The 25,077-nt window shown below is 39.1% G+C and overlaps 2 protein-coding genes across 2 annotated transcripts in view; one reads left to right on the top strand and one right to left on the bottom strand.

Moving 5' to 3' along the window:
- Positions 1 to 11,132, top strand: part of LOC106867850 (GATOR1 complex protein NPRL3) — a 43,624-nt gene extending 32,492 nt beyond the window's left edge. Inside the window, exon 14 of the mRNA XM_014912889.3 lies at positions 7,186 to 11,132. Within this exon, the coding sequence (XP_014768375.1) occupies positions 7,186 to 7,342 (157 nt within the window). The 3' untranslated portion in view covers positions 7,343 to 11,132. The remainder of the gene's footprint in view (positions 1 to 7,185) is intronic.
- Positions 11,133 to 12,142: 1,010 nt separating this feature from the next.
- LOC149133691 (uncharacterized) lies at positions 12,143 to 14,216 on the bottom strand. The gene has a single exon (XM_089358272.1). It carries the CDS (start codon positions 14,112 to 14,114, stop codon positions 12,234 to 12,236), a length of 1,881 nt encoding a protein of 626 aa, XP_089214398.1. The 5' UTR covers positions 14,115 to 14,216; the 3' UTR covers positions 12,143 to 12,233.
- Between the last annotated feature and the right edge of the window lie 10,861 nt (positions 14,217 to 25,077).

The raw sequence follows: 25,077 nt of genomic DNA, 5'->3' as shown, positions 1-25,077 counted from the left end.
TTAAAAATGAAACTATTCTACTAACTGAAACACTCACATTTCGATACTGTAGTGACAGATACTTTCAGAGAGAGAGAGAAAGAGAGAAAGAGAGAGAGAGATGTATATGTATACATATAGATGTATATGTACACGTTATTCCACTAACTGAAACAATCACATTTCGATACTGTAATGACAGATACTTTCAGAGAGAGAGAAAGAGATGTATATGTATACATATGGTGGTTGTCTACTCCTTAAACAGAGTTTGACCACCTCCTGCACCTACACCTTAGCCCTTTCATGGCGTCTGATGTGGCTTTTTAAACCAGACAGTGTTTTGAAAAAACACCCACACAGATTGCACCTCTGATTTGCACTACCAATACCTGCAAGTAAGTTCTGCTCATTGTGGATCCTAACATGTCTTTTAAGACCCCCATTGGATTTGCAAACCCTCTGGCACACACCACATTCAAACGTGTGCACAGACATATAATCAGAATATGTACACGTATATGCATAGAATATATATATATAGATATAGATCTATATGCATACATGTATATGTATACATATGTGTAGATGTATATATATATAGATGTACATGTAATATGTACACACACACACATATATATATATATATATATATATATATATATATACATGCATACAGATATCTATACATATATACACCCATCACACACAAACACATGCACACAAACACACACATTAGTCATTTGTTTTCTTATCCAAAACTACGTCAAAAGTACTGAACGAATCTTTATGAAATTTGGAAATAATATTCTATGTATAACGGCCATAACTCCCATCAAAATTCATATATTTTTGATGTTGATGAAATTTTAACCCGAACATAACAGATGAGCATTATTTGTAATTCAACGGTACAGATTTCTGCAATGTGGTGCATAAATTGTCAAGTAAATGAGACGCATCTTTGCCTCCACTGATTCACTTGCAAAGTGTTGAGTAAAATTATTTCGTTGCAGACCTCCTTTGGGTCTTTTTATTATCACTGCGACACACATAGTCCCCAGTTGGTAACATTGATTTCAAGGCCCTCCTAGATGAAAGACTGGCATTCCACTTAATGTCTATGTTCCATGCTGGCATGGATTGGAGAGTTATTAATGTAGAAATATGGTATCGTAGCTACTAACAGTTGAGGGTTGCGTAGTCTAGACGGCGTTTTTAGATTTCATTATTCTCTTTAACCCGGGCAAAGCCGGGTATTTCTGCTAGTATATATATATATATATATATGTATATGTATATAAACAATATTGAATACACATACACAATGTATATGTGTTCGATATTGTTTATATCTCCCAAATTACTTCTAATTCATATTTGAATATATGTGTGTGTGTGTGTATATATTATATATATCTATATATATATATATATATATATATATATATATATATATATATATATATATATATATATATATATACCATCATCATCATCATTTAACATCCATTGCCCATGCTGGCATGGGTTGGACAGTTTGACTTGGCTGGCACACTGGAAGGCTGCGCCAGGATCCAGTCTGATTTGGCATAGTTTTCTACGGCTGGATGCCCTTCCTAACACCAACCATTCCAAGAGTGTAATGGGTGCTTTTACATGCCACCAGCATGGGTGCCATTTGCATGACACTAGTATGTGCCATGACTGTGATTTTACATGGCTTGGTAGGTCTTCTTCTCAAGCATGACATAATGCCAAAGGTCTTGGTCATTGCCTCTGTGAGGTCCAACACTCGAAAGGAGCTTGGCCACTTTACCTCCATGAGGCCCAACGCTCGAAACCAACACTGTCACCTCACCTCCATGAGTCATCCTAAGTGAATCTTCTTAGTGGTGCTCATCAGTGAGAAATGACTATATAAACTTCAACAGACACAGCATTTTTGTAAGGAATAATGACCCTTCCACCAAAAATTATAAACTTTCAAAGATTTCTAAGTGCTAAAATTAGTGTCATATATCATATACAAGAACTGAATGTTATCTTTTTTCCCCACCAAAAAGTACACCTTACTCAGAATAGCACAACCAGGTGCAAGTTATAGATATTGCTGTATAATGAAAAGTTTAAAGCACTATAACATGACATTTTTCTCTTAATGATGTTATAGTATCTATGTTATCAAGTGTCAGCACAATTTATATCCCATGAAATTACATGTGCAATACTTGATGGTTTAAAATGTTTTCAGCTTACTAAAAATTTAAAATAATGACTTAAAATCCTGATATAATAAAAAACTGATCTAAAAAATTACAAAAGTTTCAAAAATACATGATAAAAACTTTGTTTTCCTGTGATATCAAACATTGATTTTCTAGTAAAAAACATAATTATATGATTCCTATATATATATATATATATATATATATAATACAAAAAATATATATGCATGTATACACACATATATGTATATACTTCCATCTACATGTGTATATAGATGCATATCAGGGTACAGGACCCTGATATGCTTCTATATACACATGTAGATGAAAGTATATACATATATGTGTGTATACATGCATATATATTTTTTGTATTATTACATCATTGAACGCACACGTCCATTTTGCAAGTAAGACTGTACTTTATATATATATATATATATATATATATATATATATATATATATATATATATATTAATAATAATTATAAATAATAATAATAGTATGACAACAAAAGAATGAATGAGACCTCGATATTATATAAAATTGAGGAATTTATCTATAAATATAATATGTGAGAATTAGTTGGTTATCATAATAAAACTCAGAGTTTCGGATACCGAAGCTGAAGTCTGCTCCGGCATCTCATCAGTTATTAAGATAAAACGCTATGAAAAAAATCCATTGAATAAAGGGAAATTACTCCAATAGGCATGATGAAAGTAATACTTCATTCATAGAATCCGCATATGCACACATATACACACACACATACATGTACACACACACACACATGTATGTATATATTTCTATATATATATGTATGTATATACTCACACACGTGTATATATACATACAAAACGCACATATATGTGTCTACGCATACACACACATACACACGCATATATACCCATGCACGCATCACTACGCTCATATATACATCTCTATATGCAAATGCATATACATCCACGGAAAACGTATATACAAATAAAAACACATACACAAAAACGCACACATCATTATGTTCATATACACATCTCTATATGCACATACACATATATACGCAGATATATATACTCTAAGAAACTTTTGGAGAAAATTACAGACATTTTTAAGCGTATGATATGGAAAGCCTTTACATGGAAGCGGCTACTACAGAGAACATATTTTATGGAATTAAATCAAAGAAATTCCCTCTGAAAATCAAGGCCTTAGAAGACTTCGAAATGGACCTACTGAAGCTTATAAACAATAAAATTTCCTAAGTCTTTTAACACTTTCCAACAGAAACTGAAAAATGACATCAAATACATAAAAAGTTCCAAAAAAACAGCACTTTTTTCTGATAAAACCGAGAACTTAATCTTGTAGAAAACAGTACATACAACTTCTACATAACAACATTATTAATAATTATATTAAAGCTAGACCACAAGTTTATAACGACATTAATAAAGAAGCAAGCATCTTCGCCGCTAGGCTTAAATTAGATAGAAAAAATAGAGGTCCTCCCCGGCAAAAAAAGGCCTTTATAACTATTAAAGACCATAAAAAGAACTTCCTATCTAATCCTGAATGTAGACTTATTGACCCAGCAAAATCAGAAATTGGTATTATTAGTAAAGAAATTTTAGGAAAAATCAATGCTAAAGTCAGAAATGCTACTAGGTTAGTACAATGGTCTAATAGTATAGAAGTCGTTGACTGGTTTAAAGCCATTAGGAATAAAAATAAAGCGAGATTTACACACACATTGTCAATGTATATGTGTGTGCATTGCTACACCCTTGTATTTACATATTGTGCTCATGCTAATTATTTACAGATATTGCCATCATACAAGGTGTATCATTCATTTGCAAATTTCCATGAAAATGCATTCACCCATTTGTGCTGCTCATGTTTGAAGAGGATAAAGAGAAATATTATCTTGCTTAGAAATAGGTGTTGGTGAGCAATGGGAAGGGCATCTACTATTAGAAAATATACCTCGATGAATTTCGTTTGATCAATCCAAGCATGGAAAAGTGGACATTGACACAATGATGGTGATAATGATAGATATGTGTATATGTATATAAAGTGAATGGAACTTGTGGAAGAAGGAGACCTGGGAAGACATGGGACAAAGTATTGAAGGCCAGTCTCAAGACACTGAGCCTGACATAGGAGATGACTAAAGACTGAGATATATGGTACATTGCTGTACTCAAGAAGACCTGTCTGTCACAGCAGAATTGATACCAGTGCTGGTGCCACATAGAAAACACTCAGTACACTCTGTGGAGTGGTTGGTGTTAGGAAGGGCATCCAGACAATGGAGCCTGGTGTGGCCCCTTGCCTTACCAGCTCCAGTCAAGCTGTCCAACCCATGCCAGCATGTAAAATGATGATGATTACATATGTATACTGTAAAAGTTTCAAAGCCTCACAAACCACATCATAGCAAAAAAATATGAAAATGTCTTGTGCGATATCTTCTGGCTGTTTATCATCTTGTTCAAATCCCACTGAAATCTGCTTTACCTTTTATCCTTCCAGAGGCAATAAATCAAAATACCAGTCAAGTACTAGGGTCAGTGGTACCAAATAAATCCCTTCTCAAAATTGCTGGTCTTGTGTTTAAATCAGAAGCCCTTATGATGTAGCATTTCCTCTGGCTCAAACTCTGCTAATGTCAACTTCACCTTCCATCCTTTCAGGCTTGGTAAAATAAGTACCAGTTGAACACTAGAGTCGATATAATTAACTAAACCCTTTCCTGAAATTGCTGGCCTTGCACCACAATTTGAAACCATTATCAAAGGTGCTGGATGGGCAGAGTTCTTACAGTGTCAGAAAGGATTGCCTCATGAGATTCATTCCAGCGTTCCATGTACTTTGCCTTTCACCCCTTTAGGGTAAATAAAATAAAGCAAATAAAGCACCAGTCAAATAATAGGGTTGATGGTATTGACCAATCTCCTCTTCCTCCTTGAAATTGCTAGCATTGTTCCTGTTGTGGCGAGAGTCACAACACCCCCTGTGAGAATAGACTTGACTGAACAACTATAAATAGTAGTGGTATGAGTGAGAGACCAGAGAGAGAGTAGGTGTTAATTGCAGGAAGTCATGTTGTTTAGTAGTTTGTTGGAATATCGTTTGTTGGTTCGTGTATAGTTTGCGGAGAGTTTGTTGGATTATGTTGTTGTTACCCTGCTTTGTTATATGATTTATTGTTACTACATGGTTATAGTGCAAAAAAAATAGTCATAACAATTCGTGATACAACAATATTGGTGACAGGGATTCAAAGCTCACATAAGTCGGTTAACAAATTTTTGTGATACAAAGTTGTTAATAACAAACCTATTAGCTTCTATAATACAGTTGCAAAAACAGCAGCAAGAACAGCAATGGGAGTTGCAGAAACAATTACTTCAGCAACAAGAAAAACAACAAAAGTTAATGGAGCTATGTCTTAAGAAGTCTGGAAACACTATAAGTTCATTTTCACCAGATGACATATAGAACTCTATAACAGAATTCAGTTATGACCCAGAGGAGGGTATAACATTTGCAGTGCACTTTAGAAGGTGTGAATAAATCTTTAGGGAAGATTGCAAGTTGTGGACAGATAATGAAAAAGTAAAACTATTATTAAATAAATTAGTGCCGGCTGAACATGAAAAATATTGTAATTTCATACTACCCCCAAAAACTTGTGAAATTTGTTTCCAGGATAGTCAAACTACTATCAAAAATATTCAGTGATAAGAGTTCCCTATTTAGTACTCGATAGGAGTGTTGGAATCTAGTTAAAAAAGAGGATGAAGACTTTGTTACATATGCCAGGACTGTAAACCGAATGTACAACAGGTTTAAACCTAAGGAACTAACTCCTGGTATGTTTAAGTGCCTCGTTTTTGTACAAGGGCTTATAGCAAACAAAGATGTGGAGATACATGCAAGAATTCTCAAAAAACTTCAACAAGCAGGCCAAAGTTTAACCCTGAAGACAGTTGCAGAGGAGTGTCAAAGAATGATAAATTTATGTCAGGACGTAAAGAAAATTGAAGAGAAGGAGTTCTCACAAGTACAAGCATATCGACCAGGAAGGTATAAACAAAAAAAAAGTTAAGACCAAACCCATGCTACAGATGTGGAGTCCTATATTTCAAAACGCGAAAATGTTACAGTTGCCAAAAAGTAGAATACGAGCTCACATTGCAGAGCAAAATTAGGAAGCTCGAACATAAAAAATTCTTAAGTTTTCTCAACGGAAAGTAGAAGTGACACCAAAAAGGAAATTTGTACATGTAAAAGTAAATGAAGTGTTTTACTTAACTTATCCCTGAAAGGATGAAAGGCACAATCAACCTCAGTGGAGACTGCTAAACATTTTATCCAGCATGCCAACAATTCTGCCAGCTCTCCTTCTTAATAATAATAATAATTAAAGTGCTCTGTGTACAGTGTGTAGCAGTGCTATTTTTGGTATGGTATGTATATATTTATAAGTCCTGAGGTTTTGATTATGTATTTGTCTGCATATTATTCTACTATGTATGCTCAGATGTGGCTGTTTGGCAAGAAGTTTGCTTCCTAACTTAGCGGGTTGGCAAAATAGACTGTAGAGTAAGTACCAGGCTTAAAAAAAAAAGGTCTTGGGGTCAGTTCATTTTACTAGAAATTCCTCAAGGCAGTGCCCCAGCATGGCCATAATCTAATGACAAACAAGTAAAGGATATAAAAGATAAAAGATACCTAAAGCACCTATTTCTACAGGGATTGTTTCTGATTTCAAACTCCACATTCAGGCTATTTCTTTTTTCTTCTCGTTATCATGTTTATCATCGTTATCATGTTTATCATCTTTATCATCATTATCATGTTTATCATCATTATCATGTTTATCATCATTATCATGTTTATCATCATTATCATCCTTATCATGTTTATCATCATTATCATGTTTATCATCATTATCATTCCAGACTCTGCTGTTACTTTAATGGAAAACATCATCTTGAAGAAATCATGTATTATGAAGACTTGCGCCGCTCTCAAGTTGTTGCAATACTGGATAAGTTCCGTGATATTCTTGAAACCTGTACACATGAAGATCCAGTTACATCCATATATGTACGGTAGCACCCATCTCACACACACATTCTAAAATCAGAAACTATTTCTGTAGCTTCTTTGCTACACATACTGTAACAGTGTTATAGGTTCCATTAATTGTGTGAAAGTTTGATAATTGTTTTGACAACCAATTAAAACAAATGAAAGTGGAGGAGAAAAAAAATATAAAACAATTTCAATTAGTTACATTGATTGATTTCTCCAATTTCTAAATTTACCATTAAATTATTCTTATTTATATATTTATTATTATCATTTCCTTTTCACCATCCCAAATATTTCGGTTTGGTTCCTATACTTGTTAAATTTTAAAGCATGACAAGAAAACAGCGTATGTGTGTGTGTGTGTGTGCGTGCGCTCCAGTGTGCAAAACACATCTATCTAAGGAAGATAATCATGCAATTTTTCTTTTACTGTTACATGATTGGTATTATTTATCCAAATGACAATCTTACCATCTGCTCTCTTCTTATCAATCAGTTATGAGAGACATGTAAATCTAAAGAACCATATATATATATATATATATATATATATATATACGCAGGCATGGCATAGGCGCAGGTGTGGCTGTGTGGTAAGAAGCTTGCTTCTCAATCACATGGTTCTGGGTTCAGTCCCACTGCGTGGCACCTTGGGTAAGTGTCTTCTACTATAGCCTTAGGCTGACCAAACCCTTGTGAGTGGATTTGATAGAGGAAAACTGAAAGAAGCCTGTTGTATATATATATGTGTGTGTGTCTGTTTGTCTCACTTGACAACCAATGTGGGTGTGTTTACATCCCCATAGCGGTTCAGCAAAAGAGACCAATAGAATAAGTACTAGGCTTTCAAAGAGTAAGTCCTGAGGTCGATTTGTTCGACTAAAGGAGGTGCTCCAGCATGGCCACAGTCAAATGACTGAAACAAATAAAAGAATATACACACGTATACTCTATAATATATATATATAGGTATATGCATATATACACTGTATAATATATGTATATACTGTATTATAATTTATATATATAATATACATATACTGTGTTATATATATACTGTATAATATATATATATATATATATATATATATATATATATATAATATATATATACTGTATAATGTATGTATTGTGCAATGTATATATATATAATATATAATGGTATATATTATGTGTATGTCATAATTTTAATCTGTAATGATGTTTGATTCATGAATGAGAACATTAACTATAATGGACAAAATTTTTCTGAATTAGTGGTTAATGCTTGTCACATCACAACACAGAATTCAAAATATAATCTAAAAAGAATGAGATTTGAAAAGTAACTTTGGTGGTGAAAATATATTGGGATTAGAAAGGAAATATTGTCTCAGGATGATCAAAAAATTATCAAGATATTAATGTTTGATGTAAGACCAACCCATTTTATTTTGCTGATGATCGAATGCTCTAATGTGAACCAGGATTTTGTGTCATGTCGCAAAGGATAGTTACTAGGATTGATAGGTTAGCAATGGTCTGAATTGATATCCTGAAACATCAGTGTCTGCTTCATCATATGATATGCATCCATACACTTTTTCAGATTGTATCATGTTAGCTCAGTTTGGAGATTGGTGCTAATCAGAAATAAATTCTGTAATAAAACTATAGCAACTGTTAGCCATAAGTGTGGATTGATAAACTTCTCTGTTTTCCTCCATTGTTTTCAAGTTAGTGTGGGTTGAATGATTCTGTAAATTCATACATTTGCAAGTATTAGTGGATTTTTGCTAACCACTCAATTAAGAAGTGTGAATTTGGGACTCTATATTATTCTCTTCTATATTAACTGAATCTTTAAATCTCAATGGAATGCTTGAAACTGCCATCTTTGAATTGGTAATCACTCAAACACCATTCTCAATAACAATAATGATAATTATTGCTGTATCTAATTTATATGTATTTAAGTTTTATTCATATCTATGGCATATTTTAATTATTCCGGTTGTGAAGTTAACATGTTAGGTTACTGACCACATGGTAATGAATTCTTATGACACTTGAATATTGCACACGAACCTGCTCCTGTTCAACTGGCCAATTGTAGGTTCTGCTCCCTAGTTTATTATTGAGTGGTGACCCATGGGCATAGAGTCTGTTTGAGCAGAGCTGACTAGGGACTCCTCAGTTACATCAACAGCCTTTGAGTTAATGATATTATATAATAAGTACAAGCTATGTAAGGGGAGCCTCTACATGATCACTTAATCTGTTAGAAATAGCCATCATATATCCCTCTAATCATACTCTGCTGTCTTAAAAGTGATAGGACACATTGGACAGTGTGGTCCTAGCTATACAAAAGGACAAGATGGTCAGAGCAATTAAACCAACCCTACTGTCTTAAAAAAGAAAAGCATAACATAATCTTAAACACCCATTTATCTGGAGAAAAAAAATGATGATCACTGCTGGAATACCCTTGATCATTTGATCATAGGTCTGCTCAATCAGGGCTGGTTTAAGGTTAAATAATAATATACATTAGCACTTGAAATTGTTGTGTAGTTTTAGTATACCCACATGACTGATAACACTATATAGTTTAGTACACAAGAAATGCATAGTGTAATAGTTTTTAATAGATCAGTAAATTTGATGATGTATTTTGTTTTTTATTCAATATGCTATAACTGTATAATTCTAACATAATGATGATGTTTTTGACATTTTATGGTCTAAATATTATTAGATATTATTGAAAAAAAAATCACTCCTCATTAAAATTACTCATTATTCATTTTGATACTAATGATGAATTTAAGAAATAATTTCACGTAACTTAGATACAATTTAGACAAGTGTTTCATCACCTTGAATTGTGAATTTCTGCCAGAATCCTGCCTTATAGTAACAATCTTCAGATCTCAACACTTTTTTTTACATGGTCTTGTGTACTTTTTTAAAAATCTATTGTCATTTTTTTTTCTTCCATTGTATCATTATAAACCCAGGATGAATATTTTAAAATTGTTATGCTTTTATATATATATTTTTTTTTGATTAGCTGCTAAATTAGAAGGCATAAATTGAAATGAAATTAGTGGTTATACTCATTGGAAAAATATTCTGTTATGTCTGTTGTTAGATTTGCAAACAAAGCCCTTGGTTGTAGCTTGAAAACTATTACTAGGTCAGCACTATAGAAAGAAGTAGCAAGAGTTTCACTTGTGACATTGTATTCAGTCAGTAAGGAGAGATTGTATCTTATGAGTAACAAACACTGCACTTAGTCTACCTAACTGTAATTAAGCTGCACAGGGAGGTAGTTTTCAGTACTGTACACTAGTGCTGAGCTCCAGTCCTCTCATGGGCCTGGAGAAGGCAACATGAAGCTGTTACTGTGCATCTTTTCTAAAATACAGACATATCCTCCTCAGAAATAAATAGGGCTGATCATTCATCAATGGATAACTCTGATTAGAAATGCTAATGTTTTATTTGTAATATTTTTATAACTTAATCGTAATATGAAACAATTAGGGAAAAAAATGTACAAAACAAATTCACACACATACATAAGCAAAACATCTAATTTATATGTTGTTTATTAATTTTGTTTATCTTTTGTTTTTATTTTTGTATATTGGCTGTGAAATTGTTATTGATTTCTTCCACATTTCTTAATTGGCTTGAATATTTTAATTACTGAGTTCCTGGCCAATTTGTTTCCATCATTAAAACTGTAATTTATCATTACAGTCATATAAAGAAAAAAAAATTTTTTAATCTATTTTGTCTTAAATAAAACAAAAATATTGTATTCCTTGTTTTGGTGTTTTGTAAAGAGTCAACAACTTACTAAAGGAGTTGTGTGTATATCACCATTATCATCACCATCATCATCACCATCATCATCGTCATCATCACCAACACCATTGTCATCAACATCACTATTGTCGTCATCATCATCATCATTTGGTACAGGCATCAAAGAAAAAAAATTTTTTGTGTCTTGCTCTTTTGGCATTCTTATCATTAACCATTTTACACCTCAAACTGGATACATTTTATTGTGCAACCAACACTAGAGAATCTATGTTACAGAACGAAAGAATCTCTGTAATATGTATCCATATCTATTCAACGTTACTGCTCTTCTACACTTGTTGCTTTCACTGTGGTTCATATATATTTATATATATATACTGGAATAAGCACATAAATGTGAAACAAGGTGGGAAAAAGAGTACTCAAATACTAGAGGTAGAGTAATATGCTTTATTAAAAAGCAGCAGAAATATCAGAAAAACTGTTACTCAGAGTTTCATGTTCCCATTCGTTGGATAGTTTTGTTAGAAAACTGCCCGATGAACGAGAACATGAAACTCTGAGTAACAGTTTTTATGATACTGCTGCTTTTAATAAAGTATATATATATATATATATGTTCCATCATGTTAAACCGTTAATCCCTACACATTTTTTCTCTCTTTTTTTTTTCATTTTCTTTTCTCTCCTTTTTTTCCTCTTAATCGTTTCGAAGAGTGTAAGCATGAAACATAAAAAACTTTTCCATTGTTCCCGAGCATTAAACTAATGTGGTGTGTGCGTACGAGTAGATGTAATCGCCTTACCTCGGTTTTCCTTTCCTCGACTGCGAGTCCGTCTTGCGGTATCCGATCCTTGAAGCTTGCCCCTACCCAAGGTACACCGGGTATAGCAGCTGCTTCTCCCAAACCTTCCCAAACCTAGACCGTCGCTTAACACGTCTTGTCCCGACCGCAGCCCCGTTCGAAAAGGGCACGAACGCCAATCGAGGCTCCCTCTGCGCTGTTTCCCCTTCCGGTCGACTCGCCCTTCCGGTCAGCCTCCCCAGACACTGACGTCATACCACACGCCACCCTGATCTTAAAGATCACGTTCACCCGTACTCCAATTCGAAGTCCGCCATCCAACCGGGCGGGCGCCCTACACGTCGAGATCTTCTCAAGCTAGGTGGCTCGTTTCCATCGCAATCTTCATCCGACGAAGTGGCTATCCTGCGCAGGTCCAGCACGTGACGCGGCATTCCATCCACAGAGACATTGTTTCTGGAATTGACCACTGTCACTGTTCCCCTGCCCCATTGTGATGTGCAGCGTGCCTTCGGCGGCTTGACCCAAATTTCCTCCCCTACTTTCACGCCGGCGGGTCCCTTCTCTTCCTCGCAGAACTCCGGTGTCTTACAGGGATGCCTCCATTCATATTTGAACACCGCTCTGTGCGGCACAGACTCTTCCGCTTGTCCAGATCGGGGAGACATATTGTACCAGTAGACCGCTTCCAGGGGCGAAATGTGCCCCCTTTCAGCCATGGCCTTGATCGTCCGATGGTGCCTCTCAACGATTCCGTTGCCACTCGGTCTATACGCCGCTCTAAACAATCGTCGCACCCTCCACCGGTCAAGCATCTCTCCCAACGCTTCCGAATGAAACGCCGCCCCGTTGTCCATTAGCAGTTCTTCCACAGGACCCCTCTCCAAGAATATCCCGTTCAGAATGCGGCCAATCTCATCGGCAATGCCTGTCCTCAGCTCCCTCCAAATGGCCAGCCGGCCTGGCCCGCAGTCGACCATGCTGAGATACATTTCCTGACGGTAGTGCGTCACATCCACAGCCAGTCTCCTCCAGTTGCACTCTACTGAGAGGTTCCCCTGCTCATGGCCACCCTGGGCGGGGTCAATGGACTGGCATCTGTCACATTTCGCGACCACTTTCTTAACGTTTCTCCTAGTGACGTCAGCATCAACCATTTTCGCCAGATACAGGGTCCTATCCACCCCCAAGTGGTGCATAGCATGTAGCTCCTTCAGTTCGGAGTCACCCAGCCGACATGCTGCTGCTATCCCTTTCCTTGCTTCCTCCGGTTCCTCCAGCCACGCCTTTTTCACCCTGGTCAGTGCGTCCACCCTGTTTCTTTCCGAAGACACGAAAACCACAGTCAGCTTCAGTCCAAGCTCTGCGATCAGCTCTCCCAGAACTCCTAGGCGGCGTTTCACCAACATCTCCGCGGCACCTTTCGTCCGGACTCTCTTCTCGCTGGTAATTACTGTTCCTACCCAGCCGACCACGGTGGCCGAATCCGTCCTGATCTCGATCGAGCGCAGTCCCCATCTCAGGGCCAGGTTCACCCCTTTCAGCACCGCATCTAGTTCGGCGACATTGATGTGGTTGAAGTCGTCCGCTTTCCGTAGCCAGGCCGCATCCTCCACCTCAGCACCTTCGATCTCCAACACAACCCCTATCGCTATACTGCTAGCATCACACCAAACCGTCCCGCACTCCGTCTTGGGCACATACCAGTTTCCTCTGACCGGGTCTTCCGCTCTCGTTCTCTCCATAATTTCCCACATCATCGCCACCATCGCCTCTCCTACCTTGTCACTCCAACTCTCCCCCTCTGCTCGTCTCTTAATGTAACTACATGCAATGTGCAACCAACGAGCGATCGGATAGTGTCCGATCAACTTCCCACAAACCGAGAACAACTCTCTCCTGCTGACGCTGGAACTCAGCTCTGGGATCTCGTTTCCTCTCCGGAATACCAGCTCACCCGATCTGTCTTTTTGTAGCTTCAGCCCCAGCGCAGCTCCCCCCACCATCGACTCAGGCGGCTTCGCAATCAGCCCGAACCTCTCCAGGTGTCTCACTACCTCGGTGGCTGGCACTACAGTCTCGTCAACCAAAATGTCGTCGATGTAGGAACTGGTGGCCTTCCTTATTCTCTCCTCTTTCCCTAGGACGGACTTGAGCACCATCGCCATAATTTTCGGAGCGGAATTCAGCCCGAAACCCAGCCTGGTTAAACAGTACGTCCGGCCCTTGTACCGCACCAGCTGGTATCGCCACAACTTGTCACTCACACGGAGCTGCAAATATGCCAACTTCAAGTCGACGATCGTCGCTGCCTTGGTCGACTGTCTCCACACACGTAACGTCTCACCGCAAACGTCTGTTGCCTCGCCTCCCGTGTGGCACGATATATGGTCGTTCAGTTCCCTAAAGTCCAGCACCGTTCTGACTTTTCCTTTCGTCGGCTGCACCACCGCCATCAGAGGCAGCACTCCACTCACCACCTCTTCTTTCCACGGGACAATGACTCCTTCCTTGATCCATCTCTCTACCTCCTTGTCGAACTCGACGCCAGCGTGACCTTTCAACGTATGCTGGTAGCAGCTCACCCTGTTCTTTAGTAGTGGGGGCTCGTCCTTCCATCGCCACTCTATCGTCCACCTCCGACCATCAAACGCCTCCTGAAAATCTTTGTCTTCGATGGTGTAAGCGGCGCTGTCCTCGACGGGGCTCTGCTCTCCCTGGCGGTCCCGACTCACGGTGCACGATGCCCCCACGCTTCCGAACGTGACCTCATCTCCTGCAATCCTAACGCCACCAAGACGGTTGATGGCGTCCATCCCCAACACGACATAAACCCCGTCTATCACATAGTCGATCACGATCACCCGTAGCCTCAGCGCCGCACTCGGTAACGCTATCTCCAGACTGGAGCTGCCCCTGCAACGGATCTCTCTACCGTCGACAGCTCGGACGCTGCTCGTCCCATCCCATTTCTTCGCCACCCTTGGCGTCACGGGGGTAGTCGTTCAACCCGTGTCCACGAGGGCCTTGAACTTCTTCCCCTCGACCTCGACTCCGACCACGGGCAGCGCCTCCACAAGCACCTCTACTTGGTTGCGGGGAAAGTTTGAGAGGCAGCAACTTCCCCACGGTCGTTTCCCTGGTCGCAATCACGGGCGATGTGCCCAGTCTTCCTGCATCGATAGCAGACGGGCCCCGATTCAGCGCATTCCCTCGCCATGTGCGGCCCCTGACATTTGAAACACCGGCCCGAGAACGGCCGCTGTCGTTGCTCGGTAGGCTTCCTCACGCCGCTCTCAGGCTGTCGTCTGTCGGAACGTGCCTCTGTCGCCGCCATCGCTATCGGCTTCCTTCCGACGTGCTGTGTCAACACGCGAGCTTGCGCTACTAGCTCGCTGAGCGCCATCTTCCTCCCGCCAGGCAACTGCTGTAATCGGATCCCTACGTCGTCGGGGAATCCATTTACAAACGCCAGCCGCGCCGCTCTGTCCAGGCCTTCTCCCGTAAACCCAACCAGCGTGGCCAGTCTTCGCACTTCCACCGCGTATTCATCCACCTGTTCTCCCCCCCATCTAATCGTTCCTCATTTTACGAAGGCAACGTACTCGCTCTCCGTATATGCCTCTCTCAGCCTCCGTTCGACGTTCTCTGCACTCAATCTTTCCTCCTCGTCCATTTCTAGGTAGAGGGTCAGGGCGCTCCCTTCCAAGTACAGAGCCATGAGACTCGCCACATCGCTTATTCCTTGCAGCTTGGCAACGAGCCTAATTTTTCGTATCCAAGCTATCACATCTCCTTCGCCATTAAAAGGCCTGATCACATCGCTGGCGATCCTAATCTTGGTGGCTGCCATCGCGGCGAATTTCTGCACTTGGTGCCGAAATAGCTTGTGGTGTGTGCGTAGGAGTAGATGTAATCGCCTTACCTCGGTTTTCCTTTCCTCGACTGCGAGTCCGTCTTGCGGTATCCGATCCTTGAAGCTTGCCCCGACCCAAGGTACACCAGGTATAGCAGCTGCTTCTCCCAAACCTTCCCAAACCTAGACCGTCGCTTAACACGTCTTGTCCCAACCGTAGCCCCGTTCGAAAAGGGCACGAACGCCGATTGAGGCACCCTCTGCGCTGTTTCCCCTTCCGGTCAGCCTCCCCAGACACTGACGTCATACCACAACTAATACACCTGCTTGTTGTCTTACACCTATCTTCGTCTTTTGTTTTCTGTAAATTTGAACTATATACATACATACATAGGTGCAGTTGCTTCTCAACTATGTGGTCTTGGGTTTGTCCCATAGCACAGCACCTTAAGCAAGTGTCTTCTACTATCACCTTGTTTTAACCAAAGCCTTGTGAGTGGATTTGGGAGACAGAGACTGAGAGATGCCCACTGGATGTGTGGGTGTGTGTGTGTATGTTTGTGTCTTTTTGTCTTTACATTGTCTGAGTGTTGTAAATGAATGTCATTCATTTCCAATATTTGGCAAAAACATTTCTGGTTATGGGGAAATAGCATCTTGCTTAGAAACAGGTAAGGTTTGGTAACTGGAAGGGCATCTTGTAGTAGGAAAATGTACTTTAAGTAAACTCAGTTCAACCTAAGCAAGCATGGAAAAGTGGACATAAAAATGATGATGATGTTGATGTATATCATCATTGTTTTGGATCTGCTTGTAGTGGTGGCATGGTTGGTGGGACATGCTGGGAAGTGTAGGTGATGACTGTAAAGATTGGGTAGGGTTGAGGGGTGGGGATGATCGATGGTAGATATGAGTTGAGGGAAGGTAGAGAAGAGTGGCTGATAATCGACTGTACTGAAAGTGGGGAATAGCAGTAGTACAATAATAGTAGATAGGGAGGAAGAGAGGTGGTGTGTAGTAATACAAGTGTAAATGTTTGGTGAAGATTATCATTTAACATCCGCTTTCCATGCTGGCATGGGTTGAATGGTTTGACTGAAAACTGGTAAGCCGAGGATCTGCACCAAGTTCCAGTCCGATTAGGCAAGGTTTCTACGGCTGGATGCCCTTCCTAATGCCAACTACCCCCAGAGTGTAGTGGGTGCTTTTTATGTGCCACCAGCACTTATGCCATTGATGTGACAACCAGAATTGACCATAGCTATGCTCTTACTTGGCTTGACAGGTCTTCACAAGCATGGTATATCACCAAATGTCTCGGTCACCTGTCACTGACTCTGTGAGGCCCAACACTTGAATGGTGCTTTTTATGTACCACTGGCACAGGTGCCAATGAAACAGCTCTGACTACAATTTCACTGGGCTTGACAGGTCTTCTCAAAAGCAGCATATCACCCAACATTTGAAGGGTGCTTTTTATGTGCTAGTTATGTGACACTGGCATTAGCCATGACTACAATCTCACTTGGCTTGAGGGGTCTTCTCAAGCACAGCATATTGCTAAAGGCCTTCATCACTTGTCATTGCCTCCGTGAAGCCCAACATTTGAAGATTGTGTGTCATCAACTTGTCTCATGTCTTCCTGGATCTACCTCTTCCACAGGTTCCCTCTACCGTTAGAGTGCTTGTTAGAGTTCAGAGTGCTATAAGTCCAAATCTTGTAGCGTATATGTATATGTTTTTATGGTAAAGTATCAAGTTTTAATTGGTTATAATTTTGATAACATCTTTCTATTTTTCTCAAGGGTGTTTTGGTCAAAACATTCTTGTTTTGGTAAAGTTTAGTGCTTTGGATGATTGACTTCCTGGTGACATTCATTACTTGTTGATTACTGGTCAAGGAATAAGTTCTGATTGGTTGTATGTTTCATGATGTCACTTATTTTTATCCAAATTTTTTAAAATTTTAAATAAATACTTAACAGATAGAAGCTTTGTTGAATTTCCCTCAAAATAATCTCTCACTCTGCTCCTAACATCTGACAAGATGGACATGTCCTATGCCCCTACAAAACTTTGTCATGTGGAGCTGAGTCTTGTACTCCTGTTTTATGGCTAAGAACTGTGTATTCATGAACATCTGCATCATATTCATCGTTGTTTAAGGTCCACTTTTCCATGCTTGCTTAGGTCAGATGGAATTTATTAAGACAGCTTTTTTTTTTACTGTAGGATGCCCTTCTTGTTGCCAACCCTCATTTGGTTTCCAAGTAAAGTCATATTTTCCCATAGTTGGACATATTTTTATAGAAAAGAATAACACCACCTATATGATAGTGATGTTCATTTACAGCCATCATGTGATGTCAAGACAGGGCTTTCCTATAAGTAGGTTATCTCCCTTGGCTAGGCGGCGCTCCATGTAGACAATTAAACTTCCGCAGACTATCTACGCTATTGTTATTGTTTTACGTCTTATCATGGCTATAAAGCAGCTTGATGATTCAGCTATCGAAGTACTTACTGTGCCTGAGTTAAAGAAATATTTAAGATTATATGGACAGTATGTTACTGGAAGAAAGGCGGACTTGATTGAAAGGTTGAAAGGTATAAAAATTCTGTCGATGAAGAATGTCAACAAAGTAAATTCATCAGACGATAAGTCTGAAGTATCGGACGATACTTCAAACAGGAATAAGCTGAAGTATTGCCTGATCCCAATCTGCTTTCAGCAACCATTCACTGATTTGGCCATGAGCATGATGAGGTGTAGAAGAGGTAGGGACAGTCACACTATAAAGTCTAATAATTAGAGGAATATTAGATTCAATGCTGTAAATTTATTATTTAATCGAACAAACACACACACACACATATATATATATATAATTTTAATCTTCGGATTTTTTTAATATGCTAGACCACTGGTTCTAATTGATTAATATCAATTTCTACCCTTATTAATATATATATATATATATATAAAGAAACATATCATAGCTAGGCTTACTCGAAATTCCCACATTCATTCAGAACATTAACAACAATTTCAATGTATTTATTAATTGATTGCAAAATTCTTTATTAAAAATACCTGTACATCAACACAACAATTATTAGATTAAACATTCGTGTTTAGCCCAACGTACACCACTAGAATTTGTTTCCCTCTTGAATTTTAACATGTTCTAATCTGTTAATGAGGAGATAAATCAAAGAGACATTTCACTCATCTACTAACTGCGTATATGATCATGCACTTACTGATATTTTAAATACTTTGTTTGGAAAAACGGATGGCAAGGGGTGATCTTTCGATGGTCCATTAAAATTGACAAAATGCTGGGAACACATTTGGCTATTTGCAGTGTAAACAAAGTCTTTCCTCACAAGTATCGATCTCTGAAGCCAAATACGACGAATAACTACGTTTGCAGGATATCTATGTAGTGAAATAACTTTGCCGTCTACATTCTTCCCTCTATAGTGGCTGCATATACAGCAGTATTTGCATGATTTCTTCGGGTGAGTCGCCTGCGGAAATTAAAGCAAATCACTGAGCATGCGTACATGTCATACGGGAGAGTTCCAATCAGAGGTGGATAACAACCTTATAGGAACCCCCTATACACACATATCTCTCTCTCTATATATATATATACACACACACACACATATATTAGGTTTCTTTCAGTTTCTGTCTAACAAATCCACTCATAAGGCTTTGGTTTGCTTTAGGCTATAGTAGAAAACACGTGTTCAAGGTGCTGTACAATGGGACTGAACCCAAAATAGCAGGGTTGGGAAGCATGCTTCTTAACCACTATGCCTATACTTACTTTCATGTTGAACAAAATCACAGAGTGTAATACTCTATTAAAATCCTTCTCCGGTATCATGGTTTGCTCTTGGCTAAAATCTTCTCTTGTTGTAAATAAATAAATAAAAAACATTATAGTATTTGAATGTAAAAGATATTTAGTGAATAGCACCAATCAATGATTGAATGAGATTACTTTTTTCTTCTATCTTGTTTCTTTTACTTGTTTCAATCATTGGACCACTGCCATGTTGGGGCTCCACATTGAAGTGTTTAGTCAAACAAATCAACTCCTGCACATATTTTTTAAAGCCTGCTATTTACTCTATCGGTCTCTTTTTCCTGAACTGCAAGTTATAAAGATATAAACAAACCTACACTGGCTGTCAAGTAGTGGGGAGACAAACACACAGATCAGATTAGTGCTGCAACATGGGTTAGCAACCATTATCTCAGCCTATGCTCCTCAGATAGGACTAACTGATGAACAGAAAGACCAACTTCTATGACACCCTCTTGCAGTCTACCTTCTCTTTCTGGCTAGCAACTTCAATGGACATGTTGGACACTATGCAGGGGGCTTCCATGGTGTACATGGAGGCTATGGTTTTGGTTCCTGCAATGAGGAGGGAACCAGGCTACTGGAGTTCTGCAATGCAAATGATCTTATGGTTTGTAATACTAACTTCAGGAAACCTGCCAGTCACCTATTGATCTACCGATCAGGTGGACACGCTAGTCAAATTGATTACATCCTCTCCAGGAAACAGGAAAGATGGCTACTTATAAATGTCCAAACCTTTCCAGGTGAAAAATGCACCCCACAACCTAGATTAGTAGTGAGCGATTTCAGGATCAGGGCTAAATAGATGCCCAGAAGATGACCAGCATGGAGAAGAAGGGTCTGGAAGCTTAAGGATCCTGTGAATGGACAGAGATTTAGAGACATATTACTTGAAGCTTTTGATGAAATAGAGGGGGATACAGCATCACATGATGTGGAAGACAACTGAAGGTTTCTACGGGACAATCTGTTGAGGGCTACTGACCAGATCTGTGGATGGTGCAAAGTCCCCTCTCAACCCAAAGTAACATGACAGTGGAACAATGTAGTTGACAGGGCCATTAGGGAAAAGAAACAGGCATGGAAGGACTGGAAGAACGGTGATAGCAGGGAATTGTATCAGATTGCTAGAAGGGAAGCTAGGAGACAGGTTTACTTAGCCAGAGGGGAAGCAGATAAGAAAAAAATTGCCAATGTTCTGTGTCATGAGGACCAAAGCCTTGAAGAGTTTTGTGTTGCAAGACAGTGTGTAAGAGAGAATTGTGATGTCATAGGAGAGAAATGTGCCTGCATGGATGATGGCTCACTTGCATTTAATGAGGCTGCAAGGAGAGAGACTTGGAGATGCCACTATGAAAGATTGCTAAGTGAAGAGAATGAATGAGAGAAAGAGAGTCTGCTGAATGTCGACCCAACAGAGGGACCAGCTATCCAAATTGACAGTACCTTGGTAGACAAAGTAATTAAGGGTACGAAGACAGGGAAAGCCCTTGGCCCATCAGGAATCACCGCAGAGAAGCTTAAAATATCTGGCGGTGGTCGGCTATAGTCTAGTCACCCATATAGTCAATCAGGTGATACATAAAGAGTCACACCCAATGACTGGTGTAGCAGCACCATAGTCAATTGCTACAAAGGTAAAGGTGATGCATTAGATATGAATAATTACAGAGGTATCAAGTTGTTGGATCAGGTAATGAAAGTCATGGAGAGGACCATAGCTCAACTAATTAGGGAGAGAGTCAGTTTAGATGAGATGCAGTTTGGGTTTGTGCCTGGGAGATGCACCATTGATGCTATATTTCTGGTAAAACAGCTGCAGGAGAAATACCAAGTCAAAGATAAACCTCTGTACCTGGCTTTCGTTAACATGGAGAAACCCTTTGACAGGGTCCCCTGATCCCTTATCTGGTAGTCAATGCAGAAACTAGGAATAGATGAGTGGTTAGTGAGATCTGTACAAGCTATGTGCAGAGATGCTGTCAGTAAGGTGAGAGTTGGCAACGAGTACAGGGAAAAATTCCAGGTAGGGGTAGGGGTCCACCAAGGATCAGTCCTCAGCCCCCTCTTATTCATCATAGTCTTCCTGGCTATAACAGCAATTCAAAGCAGGATACCTCTGGGAGCTCCTCTATGCTGATGACCTTGCTCTAATAGCTGAGTCACTATCAGAACTAGAGAAGAAGTTTCAGGTGTCGAAGCAAGGTCTAGAATCGAAGGGCCTTAGACTCAATCTAGCAAAAACCAAAGTCTTAATAAGTAGGAAGGCAGACAAACCACAAATCCCTTCAGGTAGATGGCCCTGCTCAATCTGTAGAAAAGGTATAGGTAGAAACTCCATAAGATGTACCCAGTGTAAGCTATGGACACATAAGAGGTGCAGCAATATCAAAGGAAGGCTAACTGGAAAGGTAGTCTTTGTGTGTGGCAAATGCTCAGGGGCAATAAACACTGAAAATGTGCAGAAAACAGCTTCCATCACATTCCAGGAGGAAAAACTACAAGTAGTTGATAGCTTCCGTTACCTAGGTGGCCAAGTCAGTAGTGGGGGTGGATGCTCTGAGAGTGTAGCTGCTAGAATAAGAATAGGCTGGGCAAAGTTCAGAGAACTCCCATCTCTGCTGGTGACAAGAGGCCTCTTGCTCAGAGTAAAAGGTAGATTGTATGACGCATGTGTGCGATCAGCTATGCTACATGGCAGTAAAACATGGGCTGTGACTGCTGAGGACATGCATAAGCTTGCAATGAATGAAGCTAGTATGCTCTGCTGGATGTGTAATGTTAGTGTGCATACACGATAGAGTGTAAGCACCCTGAGAGAAAAGTTGGACATAAGAAGCATCAGATGTGGTGTGCAAGACAGATGACTGCACTGGTATGGTCAAGTATTACGTATAGATGAGGAGAACTGTGTGAAAAAGTGTCACACCCTAGTAGTAGAGGGAACCTGTGGAAGAGGTAGATCCAGGAAGACCTGGGATGAGCTGGTGAAGCATGACCTTCAAATGTTAGGCCTCACCAAGACGATGATAAGTGACTAAAACCTTTGGAGATATGCTGTGCTTGAGAAGACCTGGCAAGCCAAGTGAGACTGTAACCGTGGCCTATGCCAGTGCAGCATAACCAGCCCACTTGAGAGTACCCTTCAATCATTGGGCAAGAAACTCTGCTTGCGAAGACCTGTTGAAGCAAGTGAAGTTGTCATGGCCAATGACAGTACTGCCTGATTGGCACATTCACTGGTGGCATGTAAAAAGCATTGTTTGAGTGAGGTCGATGCCAGTGCCGACTGACTGGACCTGTGCTGGTGGCACGTAAAAAGCACCCATTACACTCTTTGAGTGGTTGATGTTAAGAAGGGTATCCAGCTGAAGAAATTTTGCCAGATCAGATTGGAGCCTGATGCAGCCCTCTGACTTACCAGCCCTGTCTAACCATCCAACCCATGCCAGCATGGAAAGCAGACGTTAAACGATGACAACAACGATGATGATGATGATGATATATATATATTTATATATATGACAGACTTCTTTCAGGTTCTGTCTACCAAACCCACTCACAAGGTTTTGGTCAACCTGGAGCTATGTTAGAAGGCACATGCTCAAGGTGCCATGCAATGGGACTGAACCTGAAACCATGTGGTTGGGAAGCAAGCTTCTTAGCACACAACCACTATGCATTTTTCTTTCTTTTAGTGAGTTGATTATATCTTTACATATGCATTTACTCAAACATTTCCTTTTAATTTCCTTTAGCTGAATTTTTAATGTTAACAATTTCCTGTTTCATTCCTCAAATTTCATACAAACATCACAGGGATGAAACTCAATCATGAAATTTGAAGTTGCAGTATCAGATATATATATATATATATATATATATATATATATATATATATATATCATCATCATCATCATCATCAGTTAATGTTTGTTTTGCATGCGTCAAATTGTTTGGCTACAGCTGGCAAACTGCACCAGATTCTAGTTGTCGGTTTTGGCTTGGTTTCTGACTGGATGCTGTTCCTAATGCGAATCACTTTACAGAGTGCGAATCACTTTACAGGGTGCTTATTATGTAGAACCAATATGGGTTCTTTTTATGACACCAAGACAGGGGTTGTGCTACACCAAATTCTCTGTCATTGAATTTGTTTATGTCACGGTTACATTTTCAGTTATAACATTGCAGAACAAAAGTGAACTCTTCATGCTAGTGGATTGCATTTGAAGAATATGAGGAATACTTTGCAAGTAAGAGAGATCAACCTCATGCTAGAATATGAAGAATTTTTTACAAATGCAATGTGCCAACCAACCAACCTAGTGTCCTTGATGAAGCCTTGATATGATTACTCATCCTGCTAGAAAAAGCAGATAAATCCTTCCCATCCCATCCTCTAAGACTGAAGAAAACATTAGATAATATAATTCTAGACATATTTTGATTGAAAAATAGTAATTAAAAAAAAAAGAAATGAGAAAGCTTCAACTATGCCTTTAATCATAGGTCTTCTCAATGATGGCTGCTGACCTGGAGTTAAACAACATTAACAATAATAACTAATTAAGTAGTTTTTATTTCGACATTCAATTAGCTAGAAACAGCAACCAAATTTTCCTTAAATTATACTCTACCATCTTTAAAAAATTGAAGTATGTGTCAGATAGTGTAGTCCTAGATACAATGCCTGAAAAATAAAATGAGATAGTCGTGACTGGGATATCTTTGATAACAGAACAATAAAAACTGGTTATAAGTGGAATAAAATGGTGTCAGGCATAAGTGAAGAACTTGACTGACAGGAAGCTTCTTACATGACCATTTATGTTACAAGTAAAAAATATTACTAAAAGAGGTAGCATGAATAGGGCATATGTATGTTTGTACAATGTGGTAGTAATAAAATACACAAGATAGAAGCATAAAAGGAAATGTAATCTTCTAAATATAAAATGAATAAAAATAACAGAAATATATGTCACATGAAGAACACATCAGGGGATTAAAAGTATCAAATATTTGTGTTGCTAAAGACAAAAAAAAAAAAGCTTCATTGTAAATTCCTCGAGTTGAATAACAGTAAATCAAATAACACTAATTTATCTAGATAGAAATCATGTAATATTTTAGATGGTAGAACACAGCTGGACTCTTAGTAGAGTCAATTGATAGAATCATATTTTTCAACAGAATTTGTGTAGATTGGTTGATAAATATTTGAAGAGAATTTTTGTCAGTGAAATAAAGTGACTCAGAGAATGATGAATGTTACAATACGGCAGTGTTCTTAAATTGCTTTAAAATAATCCTTTCTAATTCCAGTACCAAAGTCAGCAGTTTTAATGGGAGTAGAAGTTAATTACATGAACCCCAGTGCTCAACTAG

This window comes from Octopus bimaculoides, chromosome 10, assembly GCF_046866305.1.
Source record: "Octopus bimaculoides isolate indiv1 chromosome 10, ASM4686630v1, whole genome shotgun sequence".
In the NCBI taxonomy this organism is placed as follows: domain Eukaryota; kingdom Metazoa; phylum Mollusca; class Cephalopoda; order Octopoda; family Octopodidae; genus Octopus; species Octopus bimaculoides.
This window is presented reverse-complemented; position numbering and strand designations above follow the sequence as displayed.

Coding starts and splice junctions, on each gene's coding strand:
- LOC149133691 (XM_089358272.1), bottom strand. CDS start 14,114: ATGGCGATGGTGCTCAAGTCCGTCCTAGGGAAAGAGGAGAGAATAAGG.